Source organism: Agelaius phoeniceus, chromosome 4 (genome assembly GCF_051311805.1).
Source record: "Agelaius phoeniceus isolate bAgePho1 chromosome 4, bAgePho1.hap1, whole genome shotgun sequence".
Lineage (NCBI taxonomy): Eukaryota > Metazoa > Chordata > Aves > Passeriformes > Icteridae > Agelaius > Agelaius phoeniceus.
The window spans coordinates 61,675,791-61,691,228 of NC_135268.1; the positions used below are offsets into that span (position 1 = coordinate 61,675,791).

A 15,438-nucleotide genomic window follows, 5' to 3' on the forward strand; every position below is an offset into this window, starting at 1 on the left:
ATGTGTTTGCAGCACACCATGATGGCCTGGCTGGGACCAAATGCCCAGCAAAGGACACTGTGCAGATAGAGTGAGGATAAGGTCCTCTGCTGCCACAGGACATTTGCCCTCAAACAAGCCACTGCTCTCAAATGCTGGGAGAAGTAAAGCAAAAGTTATGAGGCCTGCAGTAAATGTATGTTTCCAGAGAAGTGGGTAACACATACATTGCATGCTGAATGTTACAACCTGTTTAATGATTACTGTTGACCCGGTTGGCAGGTACACCAAGCACAGAAGCTGTACATAAGTGCTAAAAGAAGGAGGAAAAGTGATGGATAAGTCAGTGCAGGGTGTGAATTACAGTGTAATAGATTATCTGTTGCCATTAGCTCAGATATCTACAAAGCCCTTTCATGGATCTGCAAGCTATGGTGCATCCCATGAGATTTTTTAGGACATGCATAAGAAGCAGAAGTGACTCCATATCCAAACACAGCTGACAATTGTTTCAGGGTTTTCCCTTTAAGGCTGCTGTAAAGGGCAAAGGGAAGGTTCATCTTTGGAGGGCTAGCACCTCTCCACCTCTCACACCTTATGGAGGAGTGCAGGAAGCCCTGCAAACCCAGATCCTGGAGTAAATGCTGAGAACACCTGAATAATTCATAAGCACCATTTCTGTGGATGTTCCTGGTAGGCTGTGGTTGCTTTGGGCAGTAGAATGAGTGCTCAGTGACAGACCCAAAGTTCACTGGTGTTGAGACATGAGGAGCAGAAGTGTGGACAGGCTCAAACACCTCAGCATACACCATCCAAGTGCACTCTAACAGCAAAGACAGGCCTCAGTCTGCACTTGGAGAAAGGCACAATGCTGGAGGGGGTGTCAACAAGACTTACACAGATGGCACTAGAGACTGGAAACAAGGACAGATAGATGGAGAAACAGCTCCATCCAGGTGTTTCTTTACTTAAAGGAGGCATGAGAGAGGGTTTCATCTCCTTACAGGAGGAAAGATCATTCACCACAATTTAGAAGTGATAGTTGTATAGAATGACACACGAAAACTGAGAACAGAGAGTTATGCTGAAATTAAAACAGGCTTCTTGCTGCTCAGGTAATTAACTAAAACAATCTCTGAATTTCAGTGATGACTTCTTTATATTTTAGGATTTCCAGCTTAAGAGCAGCTACCTTTTTGGAAACTGTCTTTTATCCAAGTACACACCTTTTTTAACTCAATGCTATTATAACTGGATAAAATGTAAAGGCCTGTTATGTATATAGGAGATCATTTTAAGGAATGTGATGTTTCCATCAGTCCTTATACATTATAAATGAACCCAGAAACTTCTCAGGGTGATGACAGGTGTGAAGACTGCAACTCCCAAAGTGCAATTCTCCAGTTCAAGAGATGCAACCAGAATTCTGTGATCAAGCCTACAGTTGCATGGTTTCACTACCTTCTGCAAGACAGATTCATCTGCAAGATGATCTCTTACATGTGAATTAGGGGCAGCCCTTGGGCTGTGGAGCTTTGCCAGCTCAACCCTCCTTTAATCAAAGCTTGACTCTGGGTTGGTATAAACACCTGGCTTTGTGTGGAGTGGCCTTGGATCTGTATGGAGTGCTCTCAGTTATTCAGTTCCCCCTGATCCAGGCAGGAACTCAGAGTACTCTGGGTTTAAGGATTGCACCCTGCAGGAGAGATTTTTGTTTCATTTTCTATTTTATGCTTCAGTAATTGAGTATGTCCAACACCTTCCATAAAGATACCTGAAAAATGTCATTGCAAGCTATTCTTTAAATAGCACCCTGCCCTTACAGTGCTGAGCCAGGGAATGCCTCCCACCTAGTTCCAACATCCTTGTGTCTGGAAAAGCCTCTGACTGATTTGCCTATTAATATCTCTGACTTTACAGTCTGCTTCAACTTGTTCACAAGTTCCTTCCTCTCTCTGTAAGAAATTTGTCTTTCTCAAGCCTGCAAAGTGATAGTACTGGTAAATAAAAGACTGAGCACTTCAACTGCTTGTATAGTGGCTTCTTTCAGCCATAATTTGATTTAAAGAATCACAGAGAAGCACAAAGGAAGACCTAGTCAGCACTATATATCAGTTTTCCCAAACACAACACAAACATAAACAAAACCAGATCAAAGCAAAAGGAGGTAATCTTCTTTATCAAATATAATTACTAAATATAGTTCTATTTCAAGAAAAAGTAAATTTTATTAAATCTTTACAACTGAGAATAAAAAAGGAGTAAAAGTGGTAAAAAGAAGGAAATTGGTAGAAAATATGATTTTTCAAAAGCAGTGACTTATTGTACCTAATTTGGTTTTCTCAATATCTTACCAGTTCTGCATATGCCTTAACAGACAACCAATTTTGTCAAGTTACTAAAGATAGAATTATTGCAGATGCTTAGAAAGGGGAAGCATAAGAATACTTAAAATCCCCAAGACCTATTTTTATACTCAACTATAATTGTTATCAATTATTTCAATGAAACCTACTCCTATGAAATTATCAAAAAGTTGAAAAAATGCTTTACTGGGTGGGGAAGAGGGATGCAGAGAGACCAGGCTGGGACAGGGGTTTCTGTGGGGTGGGTACCAGTTCAGGAGCAGGGCCAGGCTGGGGAGAAGAGCTGGGGGAGGCTGCAGGGAGATGCCAGGTGCATTTCATGGCCAGAGGACAGAGTGCTCAGCTGCAGGGAACATCCCTCTCTCACCCTCTCTCTGCCTTGCCTGACTGGGAGCTGGCTGGGGGTGGCCACCATCACCCATCTCGGGGCTTTCAAGGAGAAAACGCTTTTGAACTCCTCCAAGATGACAGAAAAGTCTCACGGTGCCTGTTCAAACAAGTGTGTCTGAACAGGAAAATCCAACAGACAGGGAGCTACTTCAGTTTCTCCACTTTTATGATATTTGAAATGATAAGCAAGGATATATTTTCACATAATTGGACTGTGTCAGGGTACCAGCCATTTGATCAGATAGGGGCTCTCTATGTAGTCTCACATCAGAAGGCTAGTAAACTACAAATTAAGGCAGGCTTTAGATTTTGTCTGTGAAGTAGCCAAATAAATTGAATTTTATTTCTAAAGGTCATAAAGAGGGCGGGGGAAAATACAAAAATAAAGGCAGAATAACTGGATACCAGGATAACTGAATCTGAAAGAATAAATGAATAAATCTTTGGAAAGGTCTCAATCATGCGTGAAAACCCATAAGTATTGGAAAGATACCAATCAGCATCTTTGGATCTGACAGGGAGATTTGAGAGCCCAGTTTTCATCACCTTAAAAGAGGTCTGCAGAAAGGAAGGCCTAGTGGGGCAAGGGAAATATAATGCTCCATGGGTCCAAAGCTTTTGGTTTTGTTCTGTTTGTTGGTAATTTATCATTTTATTTGGCATTTTCCTTTGCAACAATATCTTGGGGAGGGTGAGACGCCCTGGGACAATTTGCACAGGCCAGCTGGGTAAGGGCCAGAGAGCATTGCTCACTCCCCTCCATCCCACCCCATTTGCTTTAGCATCTCAGGCCTGGAGACAGCCAGCCTGCATTTCCTCCTGCTCCCTAGTCCACACACCTCCCTTGAGAGTGCCCCCAAAGCAGGAAAAGCTCCCCTGCCCACCCACCAGCCCTGGGGGAAAGTTTCCCAAAGGTCTGAGGATTGCAAACCCCCTCTCCTCCACGTGGGCACTGCCTAAGCCTACCCCTCCTGCAAATACAAGTCTGGTCCCCCCAGCCTTGTGCTCTAGACAGATTCCCAGGCTCCAGACAAAAAGGCCAGGGGGACTCCAGGGGACCCAGCTGGCTCCCAGCCAGCACTGCTGAAAGGGGATCACAAGAAGCCAGATTTATTCCTAAGAACAAAGCTTCCGGTGACTTTCCAAGATGCTCGTGGTACTCCTTTCTCCCTTTTTTTCTTCTTCTCCTTCCCTCCCACCCTGATTTTTCAAACTCTCTGCTGGAATAGAGGTGTTCCCTGTCACTATCAGTGAATGTACTGCTCCCATTCCTTGCCAGGTCTGTGTGCACTCCTGTGGCATTTCTTTTTCAGTCCCTGGATTTATACATCACTGACATTTAGCGACTTGTGTTGGCTAGAGAGAAGGATTGAATTTACCTGTGAGGCTGCTGCACATTATTTTTTTTCTGTAAATAGCTACTGCTGGGTCATGTGAGCTGTGAATTGTCCCCAGATTGAAGCCCCCATGACCACAGTGTGGGAGTCAGGATGTGCAGTGTGTGTGTGTGTGTGTGTGTGTGTGTGCTTGCATGTCACCTACTGCGGGGGTTTGCAGCTGCACTTAGTAACTAGTGAAGGTTGGACTCTGATGCGAGATTTCTGCATAAAAGAGGTGAAATCACTTGCAAAATAGCACCAGGAAACCTCAGGGAGATAACTAATTCCATGTGTTGAACGTGCCCCTGCTCTGCCTGCTGTCAGAGCCTCCTCCTTGTGTCTCTGTGTTATCTTAAGATTGTTTCAGAAGTAAAAATCAAACAGACCTAAATCCATCCAAGGGTTATAGGACCATTAATAGCAGGGGACAGACTGCACCTGGTGCCACTCCAAACCAGCCAAGTTCAGACCCAATGGCAGGACATCATCCCACTCCTCAGTGTGGTCTGTGCTGCAGGCAGGGTGGTGGGCAGCAGCCAGTGTGCCTGCTCTGGGCACCCCGCAGCCACCCATGGCCTGGGCTTGCCCTGCAGGGGCTGGAGGGTGCTTGGAGGCTCTTGTACCTTAAAGCTGTGGATTGCAAGAAGTCTGACATTGTTTGAGAGGCTGAAATAAGTCCTGCTTTGAAAGACACAAAAATCCTCAGATGTGGAAAAGCAAAGTCCAACACCAAGTGAAAGCCCACACTCTCTACGTAAATAATGTCAAAAGCACATACACTGACAATAACATGAAGGCAGCACAAGGCAGACCAATGTCTAGAAATGTTATCTCTTCTGTTCCAAAAGTTAATCAGCCCAGCAGCGGGCAAGCCAGGAACATTTTAGATTATGACTATGCTTGTGGTTGATGGAAAGTCTAAGAGGAACATAAGCCTTCTAAAAGCTGTGTTTCCCTACAAAATAGTTGGGATTTTTTTTCTCCTCCTCTGGCAGTGAATTTGTTTGGATATATTGGTTTATTAGAATGATGTAGCTCCCAGCATCATATCTAGCCATCGTCTGCCACTAAGCAAAAGGATGTGGTGAGGTTACATCACCAAAATAAGGCAGTTCTGGAGTTTCTAAGCTGGGGTTGCATATCATCAGGACAGTTTCAATTCTTGAGGATGACTTTGATATTTGCAGGAGTGTGATGACGTTTTGTTTTTCAATTGACAGAGCCTGGAAAATACCTGACACCAGTTACTCTGCTGTTTAGTTGTAGTTTCCTTTACACAAAAAATTAAAATCCATCTATATGTATTTGCATGAATATAGTTTTCCTAAGTGGCAATCTCTTAAGGCAATCTCTTTTGAAACATCTTAGCAGAGGAAGAAAATAAACATTTTCCCCTAACCTGTTTCTTGTGAGTTAAGAGGGATATTCTTGGGACTGGGATTTTACCAATGCAAATTAAAGGCGGGGGGAGAAGCAGTCTGGCTTGGGATGCTGTGTGACACCAGCAGGAAGGTGGAAAAGAGGTGCTGGGAAGAAGAGACCTGCCAAGCTCCACTGCTGTGCCTCAGGCTGAGCCAGTGTCTGCCTGTGGGGCCGTGGCTCATGGCTCTCCTCCAGCTCTGCAGCTGGAGGCAGCAGCTGGAGGAGAAATTCTTCTGCACAGGCAACCCTGACACACACACAGGCGTTGCTTTCACTTCATTTTCTGTTCTACAGACATTCTTTCCTCAGGAGCTGATTATTATAGAGCTGAAATGTACTTCCTTCTGAAGAGTGGGTTTGTTTTGTGTTTGGTCCCCCCCTCCACTTGCACACACCTCTCTAGTGGGATCAGGCTTAGATCAGGATTGCAGAGTTTTTTCAAAATGTGGTGGCATGCATTTCTACTGTGCTGTATGTTTTCATGTGGTCCTTTGTGTAACATATTTTCCAGTAATTTAGAGAGATGTAAGAAATAGCTTTTACACAATAGACAAAGAAGTGGGAGGATTATTTCAATAGTCTTGCAACTTTGGGGTATTTCATCTTCTTCAAAAGGCGAGAGAAAAAAACCTGTCCTTGTGAGCAAATGATTAGAAGAAGACTGGGAATACAATAATTACCCCAAATGGAAACGCAGACTTCAGTTAAACAATACAGCTTTTGTAAACTGGCTCCGCCTGTAAAAAAAATCTAGGAAATCTCATAACTAGAACTGTCGAATCCTTTTCTTATGCAACAATATGTAAAAGACGCTTGAGAAATGAGGAGTAAATATGGAAATGCTATAAAATAGCATGATAATGGACTTGCTCTGAGCATTGGAGACTCCCTTGGCAGTACTGGCATGGATTCCTTCAACCACAAACTATTTTTTCATCTTAAAGAATTTGGGACAAATTACATTTTGTGATACTCCACCAATAAACAAGGACATGAAGACAAATAAACTGGGACTCTTCATAATCTACCTTGATCATTGTGGAATTCGAGGGGACCAAAGCAATCAGAAGAGAGTGCGGTTTTGCATGAATGTCCTTTATAAGAGAGCAGAGAGAAGATCATTTATATTTTATACTTTTGCCTCTAAGAAATAAAGGGCTAGCAGAGCTCCGACTATCATTCACTCATAATGATCGCATTCAATCTAGTGATTCACAGTGAATCATGTAATAAGCTTTCCATTTTGCACATGGGGAGAAGAAGGAGGGGTGGTTACACTTTGTTTAGTTCGCATTCACGTCGCCGGCCTCTATCCCTTGAACTGCTTTACCGGTTTGGAGCATTATTTTTTAAATTGTATCTATAATGTTTCTTCCCTTCGGTTATCCCCCAACAGTAAAAATTCCTGAAAGGAACGCTGACAGGCTAATTGTACAGTTAATAATTTTCCCTCGGCAGCGATTCGTTCAAGCACGGCTCTGCATTCGCGGCTTCCTGGGGCCGGGCCGTGCCGCGCTGGGCAGAGGCTCCCGGCCAGCCCGGTGCCCGTGGCGGCCCCGCCGAGCGCCCGGCCCGGCCCAGCGCAGCCCCGCGGAGCGCCCGGGGCCCGGCGCGGCTGTGGCGGGGAGCGGCTCTGCGGCTCCGGAGAACGGGCAGAAGCTGCTTTTCGGCATTTCGGCCTAAACCCGCAGCACAGCCGCCGGCCCTGGGCACGGGGTAACAGCCCGCTCTGCGCACCCCACTTGCGGGTGTGGGTCACGACCGGGGTCCGGCCCCGGGCCGTGCTCCCCTCGAGATGTTACTGCAGAGAACCCTCACACACCCGGGCGGGCCCGGTGTTACTGCAGAGCCCCCTCACACACCCGGGCGGGCCCGGTGCTACTGCAGAGCCCCCTCACACACCCAGGCCGGCCCGGTGTTACTGCAGAGCCCCCTCACACACCCGGGCGGGCCCGGTGCTACTGCAGAGCCCCCTCTGCACACCCGGGCGGGCCAGGTGTTACTGCAGAGCCCCCTCACACACCCGGGCGGGCCCGGTGTTACTGCAGAGCCCCCTCACACACCCAGGCCGGCCCGGTGTTACTGCAGAGCCCCCTCACACACCCGGGCCGTCTCGGTGTTACCGCAGAGCCCCCTCACACACCCGGGCGGGCCCGGTGCTACTGCAGAGCCCCCTCACACACCCGGGCGGGGTCGGTGTTACTGCAGAGCCCCCTCTGCACACCCGAGCGGGCCAGGTGTTACCGCAGAGCCCCCTCTGCACACCCGGGCGGGCTCGGCGTTACTGCAGAGCCCCCTCACACACCCGGGCGGGCTCGGTGTTACTGCAGAGCCCCCTCACACACACGGAACGCAATGCTCTCGGGGCTCTCGGGAGCGTTCTTGCCATCTGCAAGCGCTTCAGGTAAAAGCCGAGGCGAGGGCCGGGTAAAGCTCTGGGGGCCGGAGGAGGCGCTGAATCGCCGGGGAGGTCTGCACTGGGGCTGGGGACCGCGAATCCACCAGTGCGCCCCATCAGCGGCTACGCCTGCAGGACTCCGTGAGACATATCAGGAACAACCCCGAAAAGCCAACGAGAGAAAGGCACCGAGTGGGGAAAGGCTCGGAGAGCACAAGCATCCCGGAGCGAGCCGCCGAGGTGAGGCAGGTCGGCGCTGGCTGGCAGGAGCAGAGGTGATGCCTCACAGGCGCCCGCCCCAAACGCGCCTGGAGGAGCGGTGCTCTTCTCCAGCAGAGGCGACACCTTTGCGAGAGCTTTAAAAGTATATATTAAATTAAATAAGGGTGTTGTCACTGAAGGGAAACCAGTGCCTTAGCCATGGGGCTCTCACCAAGGCAGCCAAGTTCCCTTTTGGGCAGAACAGAGTCTCGAAGTCTGCTTGACATCTTGAAGCTTAAATAACCGTAAGGCATTGTTACTCCCTGGCAGCAAAGTGCCTCGTTACGCCTGATTGAGCTAATTGCTTTGAAATAGGATATATTATCTATAATTATAGAGATCTTGGAGGAGACGGCCAGCCTTTTCTTTCATCTTTTCCAAGTGCATCATAATGTCGCGATCAAATTAATTTAGGCCACTTGAAATAGTGCCTTCCTTTCAGCCCGACTCCTCCGACCCTCAAAGAGCCGGGGACGCCTTAGCGACTGGAGTTTGGCCATCCAAACAGCTCTTGGTGACCTTCCGAGGACCAGTCCAGGTCCCTGAAGCCTTGGAAGTAGTTTGGATTATGTTTAATCTGGACAGAAAGGGTTAGGGAGAAAGAGAGAGAGGAAGGGAAAAGGGGGGAACGGGGTTGGGAAAGACAAAAATAAAATAACTGAGGTGTTTTCGCATTTTGCCGACACTCGGAAACCAGCGATGAAATCAGGGAGGACTTTGTGCGCTTGAAGGGCTTTGAGGGCTTGTAAAGCCCGCGGGACATTTTTAGCACTTGCGACAGTTCTGGCTCTCTGCCCCCAGGGCTGAGTCTCGCAGAGATGAAGCAAAGCTGCTGACGGGCGCGCAGGGAGCGCGCAAGGGAGCGCGCAGGCGGTGCCCGGCGCAGCTGAACTGCCCCGGAGCTGCCCGTCCCCAGAGCCGGCTCGTGTCCTGCGGGACTGTCTGGTCTCCTAAGAGCTGCTGTCTCGGGAGAAATAAAGTAGAAACAAGGGAAACAACAACACCCCTCTCCTTTCTGAGTTCTGCCTTTAAGTCAAAGATAACGTTTACAAAAGGCAGACAATGCCCTGAATTGGCTTAGCGCTGCCTCCTGTCCTTTCTCCCCATCCCCCACGCACTCCTCCCAGCCCTTGTTGTATTCCCACCGAAATAAAATGCTATGGGTAATGGCTTTGCCTAGCACATTCATTATACTGAAACGGGACTGTTTAAGATGCTAATTGCCCAATATTGTTATCTAGCACAACTGCCTTCGGGGAAACGCCACGGCTCCCAATAAAAACACCGGACTGGAACAAGCGCCAATAAAGTCACCTATTTCCCTCTGCCCTTTCACTTCGATTTTCCTTGCAGCCCAGGGCGGAACATAAGAGAGGCACCTAAAAGCAAACCAGAGTATCAACAACATGAAACAGGTATTAAAAAAAATTCCTAAAATCCAGTGGTGTTTTGGTCGCCCAAAGTGCAGTGAGCAAGGGAGGAAGAGTTTGGAAACTAAAAATTTCCCACTGAACTCAGAAGTCAATCTTGAGGGAGATTTCGTTTTGCAAATTTATTTTCTCCATTCCTAACTTAAAACTTGTAGATTTCATTAAGAAAGAAGGGAAAGAAAAAATGAGCAAGAAACGAAAGACACTTTACTGGCATCTCGTTTTCAGCCAAACAGATGAAAAGCCAGCATGTGAATTAGAATCAAGTCCTTGCTGTAGTGATTGCTACAGTGATTGAAATACCAGCGAGTATGACAGAAATGTAAACACAAAGCGCTCATTGCTGAAACGTAAATAAAGAGCTAATTATCTCATTCTGTCAACTCTAAATGAGAGCGGGATCGCGCTCCCGGTATGGGACGCACACGCATCTCTTCAAACCTCAGCAACGTCCCAATGTTCAAATCATTGTGCAAAAGAAAAGTGAGGAGGGGGGAAAAAACCAGCAGCTCTAATTTTAATTTTCATATTTCCATCAAACAACGAGATTGAACTCAGCCCAGGGGCTGCCTCGAGGTCTAATAAACACATCCCTTCTTCTTTCGCATGGTTAAGTTTGGAACCAGGGGAAAAAATAATAATAATTTAAAAACTCAAACAAAACAAGATCCTACCTGTAGGATCGGGTGGAGGGGACACCGTGACGCTGTGAGACACGATGCATCGATATATGTGCGTGTTTTCTTAGTCGGGGTGGGGTGGGGGGGGTGCATCTTCGAGACGAGTACCGGGCTTTGGGAAAATGTCGTGTGATTGGTAGAGCAAACTAATTTTGTCAGGCTGAATGTGCCGATGTCCCAGGGCTAAGGCGCCTTGCTCCCTTGATGCGGGTTAACGTCCTCAATAGTCCCCCTCCAGCTGAAGCCTTTGATCAGACCGCTGCTGGCGCCTAAAAACAACATCACTTGTCTGCCTATTAGAGGCACTGACTAATCGTGACAGATTGTTTATTCTCGCAATTAGCAATGCAGCCGCTTCTCCGAGCACCCCCACCCCCTCTCCCCGACGCGGCCCGACCCGGCACCCCGGCCCGATGGGGCGCGGGGGAGGCTGCGGGCAGCGCGGGCACCGGCACCGGCAGCGGCACCGGCGGGGCCCGGAGCCGGCCTGGGCTGGGCGGCGGCACCGCTGCTCCCGCCTGGCAGGAGCGGGGCGGCACGGAGCAGGAGGGCAGCTGGAGGTACCAGCGTGAGCTTTACGTCTGTGCGAAGCGCGTTCACCTTCATGTGCAGGAATCTGCGGAGCAACCCGCAAACCGCCTCCAGATCACCTCCACGGGTGAGAGGGACCCTCCGTGAGCCCAGCAGATGCGGGACGGGGTGTGATGTATGTGCGGGACGCAGGAAACACCCCGCTAGGGCATGTGCTCACGCGTGTGTGAGATAAGTGTGTGGAGCTGTGCGCAGGACAATTAATTTCAGTCAGATCCTGTTGCTTATCAGTTAATAAAATGTCTATTATATCAATTCATTTCATAATCTATATGCTCCTAATCTACCATCTTTATAGGGTCCAGTTAAAAGGAAAGGGAATTCGCTGTCCCTCCCCGTTTAGATAATTGCCCTTAAATGACTGCAAGAGGCTCTTGTGTTCCGAGGAGATTAGAGCCCTGCAGCTATCAATAAACTTTTCTCAGCGAGCGGCCAATCCCGTTATTAGAGAGCGGCTCCGTTTTACTGCACATCCGTCCTGGGCGCGGGGATAAGGGATCGTAAAACGAATTAACAAAACAAAATAGCCGGGACTTTAAGGGCTCAGGGGCTTATATGTTCCTTTTTAAGTGAACGAACATTTCGTTATCTGCAGACACGCACACATCTATGCCATAAGAAGTAGCTCAATTTATGTGTTATGTATGCGGGTACCAATATAAACGCAGATCTCCACAGTCACATCGAACACACCGCAGGACCGGCGATCGTGTAAAAACCAAACAAACCAAACAAACAAGCAAACAAAACCCCAAACAAAATAAACAAAAAAAAAAAAAAAAAAGAACCAAAAACCCCTCAAAAAAACTCAAAACGACAGAGGAACGGGCAGGGTCTCCTTCCCTTTGAGAGGTCACACTCGGGACAGCCCGGTGTTTGCTAGTTTTGAAGAAGAACGGGCTTAGGCTCGCTCCCTTGCACTTTAGGAGCAGAAAGGCCGGCATCTTTCCCCGAGTTTTGAGCCTTCCCATCTCCACAGCGGAGGGCTGCGCCTACTACCCGGCTCCCTTCTCTCCCTCCCGAGACGAGAGCCGGGGCGTGGAGCGGGCCCGGGAGACGCGGAGCGGAACCGAGGGCTGAGGGCTGCTGGGCGGGGCGGGGCGCGCGGGACGCTCCGACGGCAACCCCAGCCCCGCCCCCCCGCGCGCCGCCAGGGCCGCAGCCAATGGGGCGGTGTGGCCCCGCCCCCCGCGCGCCGGTTGGGCGGAGCCGCCCGCGCGCCGCTTTATGAGGCGGCGCCGGCGGCGCGGGGCTGGAGCGTGTTGCCGGCTGCCCGCGCCCCCGGCCCCATGAGCGGCGGTGCCGATCGCTCCCGCCCGGCGCTGCGGTGGCATCGGTCGGCTGCCCCTGCATGGCCCCGGCTGTGGATATGACCGCCGCGCCCACCGGGGTTCGCAGCGACGAGCTGCCCGCATCCGCCTTCAGCAGTCCCGGCGGCGGCGCGCTCCCCGTCGCGGCGGCGATGGGCGGGGAGGAGGAAAGCGACAAGCCTAAGGTTTCCCCATCCCTCTTGCCGTTCAGCGTGGAGGCGCTCATGGCCGACCACAGGAAGCCGGGAGGCAGGGACGGACCCGAGGGCGCCGGGCCCCCGCCGGGCGCTGGGGTGGCCCCCCGCGCCAGCCTCAGCCCTCGGCTGGGCGCGCTGTCGGCGGAGGCGCCGCCTTCCCCGCTGCCCCTCGGCGGGCACTTCTCCGTCGGGGGGCTGGTCAAGCTGCCTGAGGACACGCTCGTCAAGGCGGAGAGCCCCGAGAAGCAGGAGCGAAGCCCCTGGATGCAAACCCCACGGTTCTCGCCGCCTCCCCCGAGTAAGTAATGGGATGTGAGCTCTGCGGGCCGGCTGCGACCTTCCGCGGGGCCGGGAGGACCGAGGGCAAAGCTGCGCGGGTGGCCGGGGCTTTCCTGTCGCTTTCGCCCTGCCTGCCTCTCCCGGTATATTTTTCCGTACGGTTCGCACTTTTCTGGGCTACTTCGATCCGTCCAAAGTACTGAACGGATTCGAGAGTGTGTGTAGGATGGCTGCGAGCGCACAGGAAGAGCGGCCGTGCCAGGCTGACATCTCGTGCCAAAAGTTAACCGGGGGGGGGGGGGAGAAGAAAAAGCAACGCGGCCAGCCTGTTAATTTAACCTGGGGCTCAAACTAGCTATGTAAATTTTGACTCAACATCACTGAGGCTCTCGTCAGAAAGTGGCTCAAGTAATTCCATAAGGATGCGCACAGACCGGTTTCTTAGAAGCGGCAGCTTTGCGGGCTTCAGCCCCACCGGCTGGTGTCTTAAATGGTGCATGTCCAAACTCCGAAGAGCCACAATCAGTGATGATTTCCTGCTTTAATGAAGAGAGAGTTAAATTAATACGAGTAACAGCGTGAGAGCCGAGATCAGAGAAGGCCGGTAATTTCCAGTGGCTGCACTGAGCCCGGGTCTGAGCAGCATGGGCCGGCTGCCCTCGGCCTGGCCGCGCTCCCTTCCTGCCAGGGATTCCGTGCGAAGGGATGACCGTGGTCTGAGGCTCTCCAAGCGTTTGGGGTGCCCTTAGCAAAGCGGCAAACAGAGCTGCTTTCTGTCCCTTGGAAAACGGCAGGTTTTCCGACAGGACTTGTGTAGAGTAAAGCAGCGGTTTAATTTATTTAAATTGCAAAGTTAAATTTGCTGTTGCTAAGTAAACCGGGACAGATGGATGTTGAAGATCCTTAGAAATGTTAAATAAGAGGAGAGGAGCAGGCCGGTGAAGAGTGGTAGATAGAGCATGAGTGTCAATTCAGACCTCGTAATTAATTACATGCTTAATCCGGTTCCCAGGGGCCTAATGAAGAGGGTGTGAGACTGAGAAGCCAGCCCGTTTTGTTTATTTTTTTTCCTGTAATCCAATAAAAAAACCAGGAATTTTTTCTTCTTTTTGGAGGGCCATTCCCTTTATTTGCGTCTCCTGTACATGAGCCAGGCTAACCATGAAGGCAGGAGGTGAAGGGGTGTGGGTGTCTGATTCCTGCCCGTTGCCGGGCTCTTTTCAATGGAGTCAGAGCTTCCTGATGCGAAGCACAGCTCTCATTTTTAGAAAGGGAGACGGCAATTTTCAGGGTGCCCCAGGCAACCTTGGTGATTTGGGGCACCTTGCTTCAAGCGGGACCCTACCTCTGCCTTTCTCCACCTCAGCTGTGGTAGGGAGGGGGTTCTGCAGGCTGTGGGGTTTGGCCACTGCTGACCGAGGTGTCTCTCCTTTCCCCTCTTCCCCGGCTGCTCCCGGGCACAGGACGGCTGAGCCCTCCCGCCTGCACCCTGCGCAAGCACAAGACCAACAGGAAGCCCCGGACGCCCTTCACCACGGCGCAGCTGCTGGCCCTCGAGAGGAAGTTTCGGCAGAAGCAGTACCTGTCCATCGCCGAGCGCGCCGAGTTCTCCAGCTCGCTCAGCCTCACCGAGACCCAGGTGAAGATCTGGTTCCAGAACCGTCGCGCCAAGGCCAAGAGGCTCCAGGAGGCTGAGCTGGAGAAGCTGAAGATGGCAGCCAAGCCCATGCTCCCGCCTGCTGCTTTTGGCATCTCCTTCCCACTGGGCGGCCCGGCCGTGGCCGGTGCGTCCCTGTACGGCGCCTCCAGCCCTTTTCAGCGGGCAGGGCTGCCCGTGGCTCCTGTGGGACTGTACACAGCGCATGTGGGATACAGCATGTACCACCTCACATAGAGCCTGAGCCGAGCCCAGCCCTGCTGACTGTCTGCTCCCGCTGGCTCCACACACACTCCCTCCCTGCTCCTCCGGCTCTTCTCTGTGGACTTCCCCGTGGAGCCTATGGCAGAGACTCCTCCAGTTTGGCTCTGCTTGACCTCTCTGCTTCCCCCTCTGATGCTGAGCCCTTATTCCAGCACTCTTCTGATCTCAGCAGTCCTGGGGAGCTGGCAGAAACCTGAGGCGTTGCCCCAGCTTTTTCCAGGTGCAGGGTGGTGATGGGCCGACTGTGTCCTGCTTCTCTGGGTCCAGCTGGCAGCCTGCGGAGAGCCCCCTGACACAGGGGAAGGAACTGTGGAAGAGATGGCAAAAGGGGACTGAAAGACAGGACATTTCTCTTACTTTCTGCAAGGCGAGGTCAAGAGACAGAAGTGTAAAACAGCCTTTCCCATTCCCATGTAACAGTGCTGTCTGTTACCTTCTTTGCTCCTCCACCAGCTCCTTTGGAAGGGGCTCTGTGTACTATGTAATATACTGTATATTTGAAATTTTATTATCATTTATATTATAGCTATATTTGTTAAATAAATTAATTTTAAGCTACTGTTTGATGCAATTTGTTTGCTCTTTGCCCTCTCGGGTGTGACAGAAGAAGAGACTGAATTTGTGTATTAGGGGATGAGAGGGGGAGCGGCTCTAAGCAGCCGTTTTCCCTCTTATCCAGGAGACTTCAGCCTTGGATGGTGAGACAGCAGCTGAGTGTTGAATTTTCTGTGTATCCCGGAGCTGCCCGGTCCTCACAGCTGTTTGAGGTTTCCTCCTTTCCCCCCACTGCTCCTTGCCAGCAGTTCTGTCCGCATTCCTGCCCCGAAGGTGCATG

General features: G+C 50.8%; 1 protein-coding gene across 1 annotated transcript; it reads left to right on the forward strand.

The window, feature by feature from the left end:
- The first annotated feature begins 12,175 nt into the window (after positions 1 to 12,175).
- On the forward strand, positions 12,176 to 15,161 carry MSX1 (msh homeobox 1). The gene is made up of 2 exons (XM_054633561.2): positions 12,176 to 12,701; positions 14,146 to 15,161. The coding sequence occupies exons 1-2, from the start codon at positions 12,248 to 12,250 to the stop codon at positions 14,574 to 14,576; spliced, it is 885 nt and encodes a 294-aa protein (XP_054489536.2). The 5' UTR covers positions 12,176 to 12,247; the 3' UTR covers positions 14,577 to 15,161.
- Positions 15,162 to 15,438: the final 277 nt, after the last annotated feature.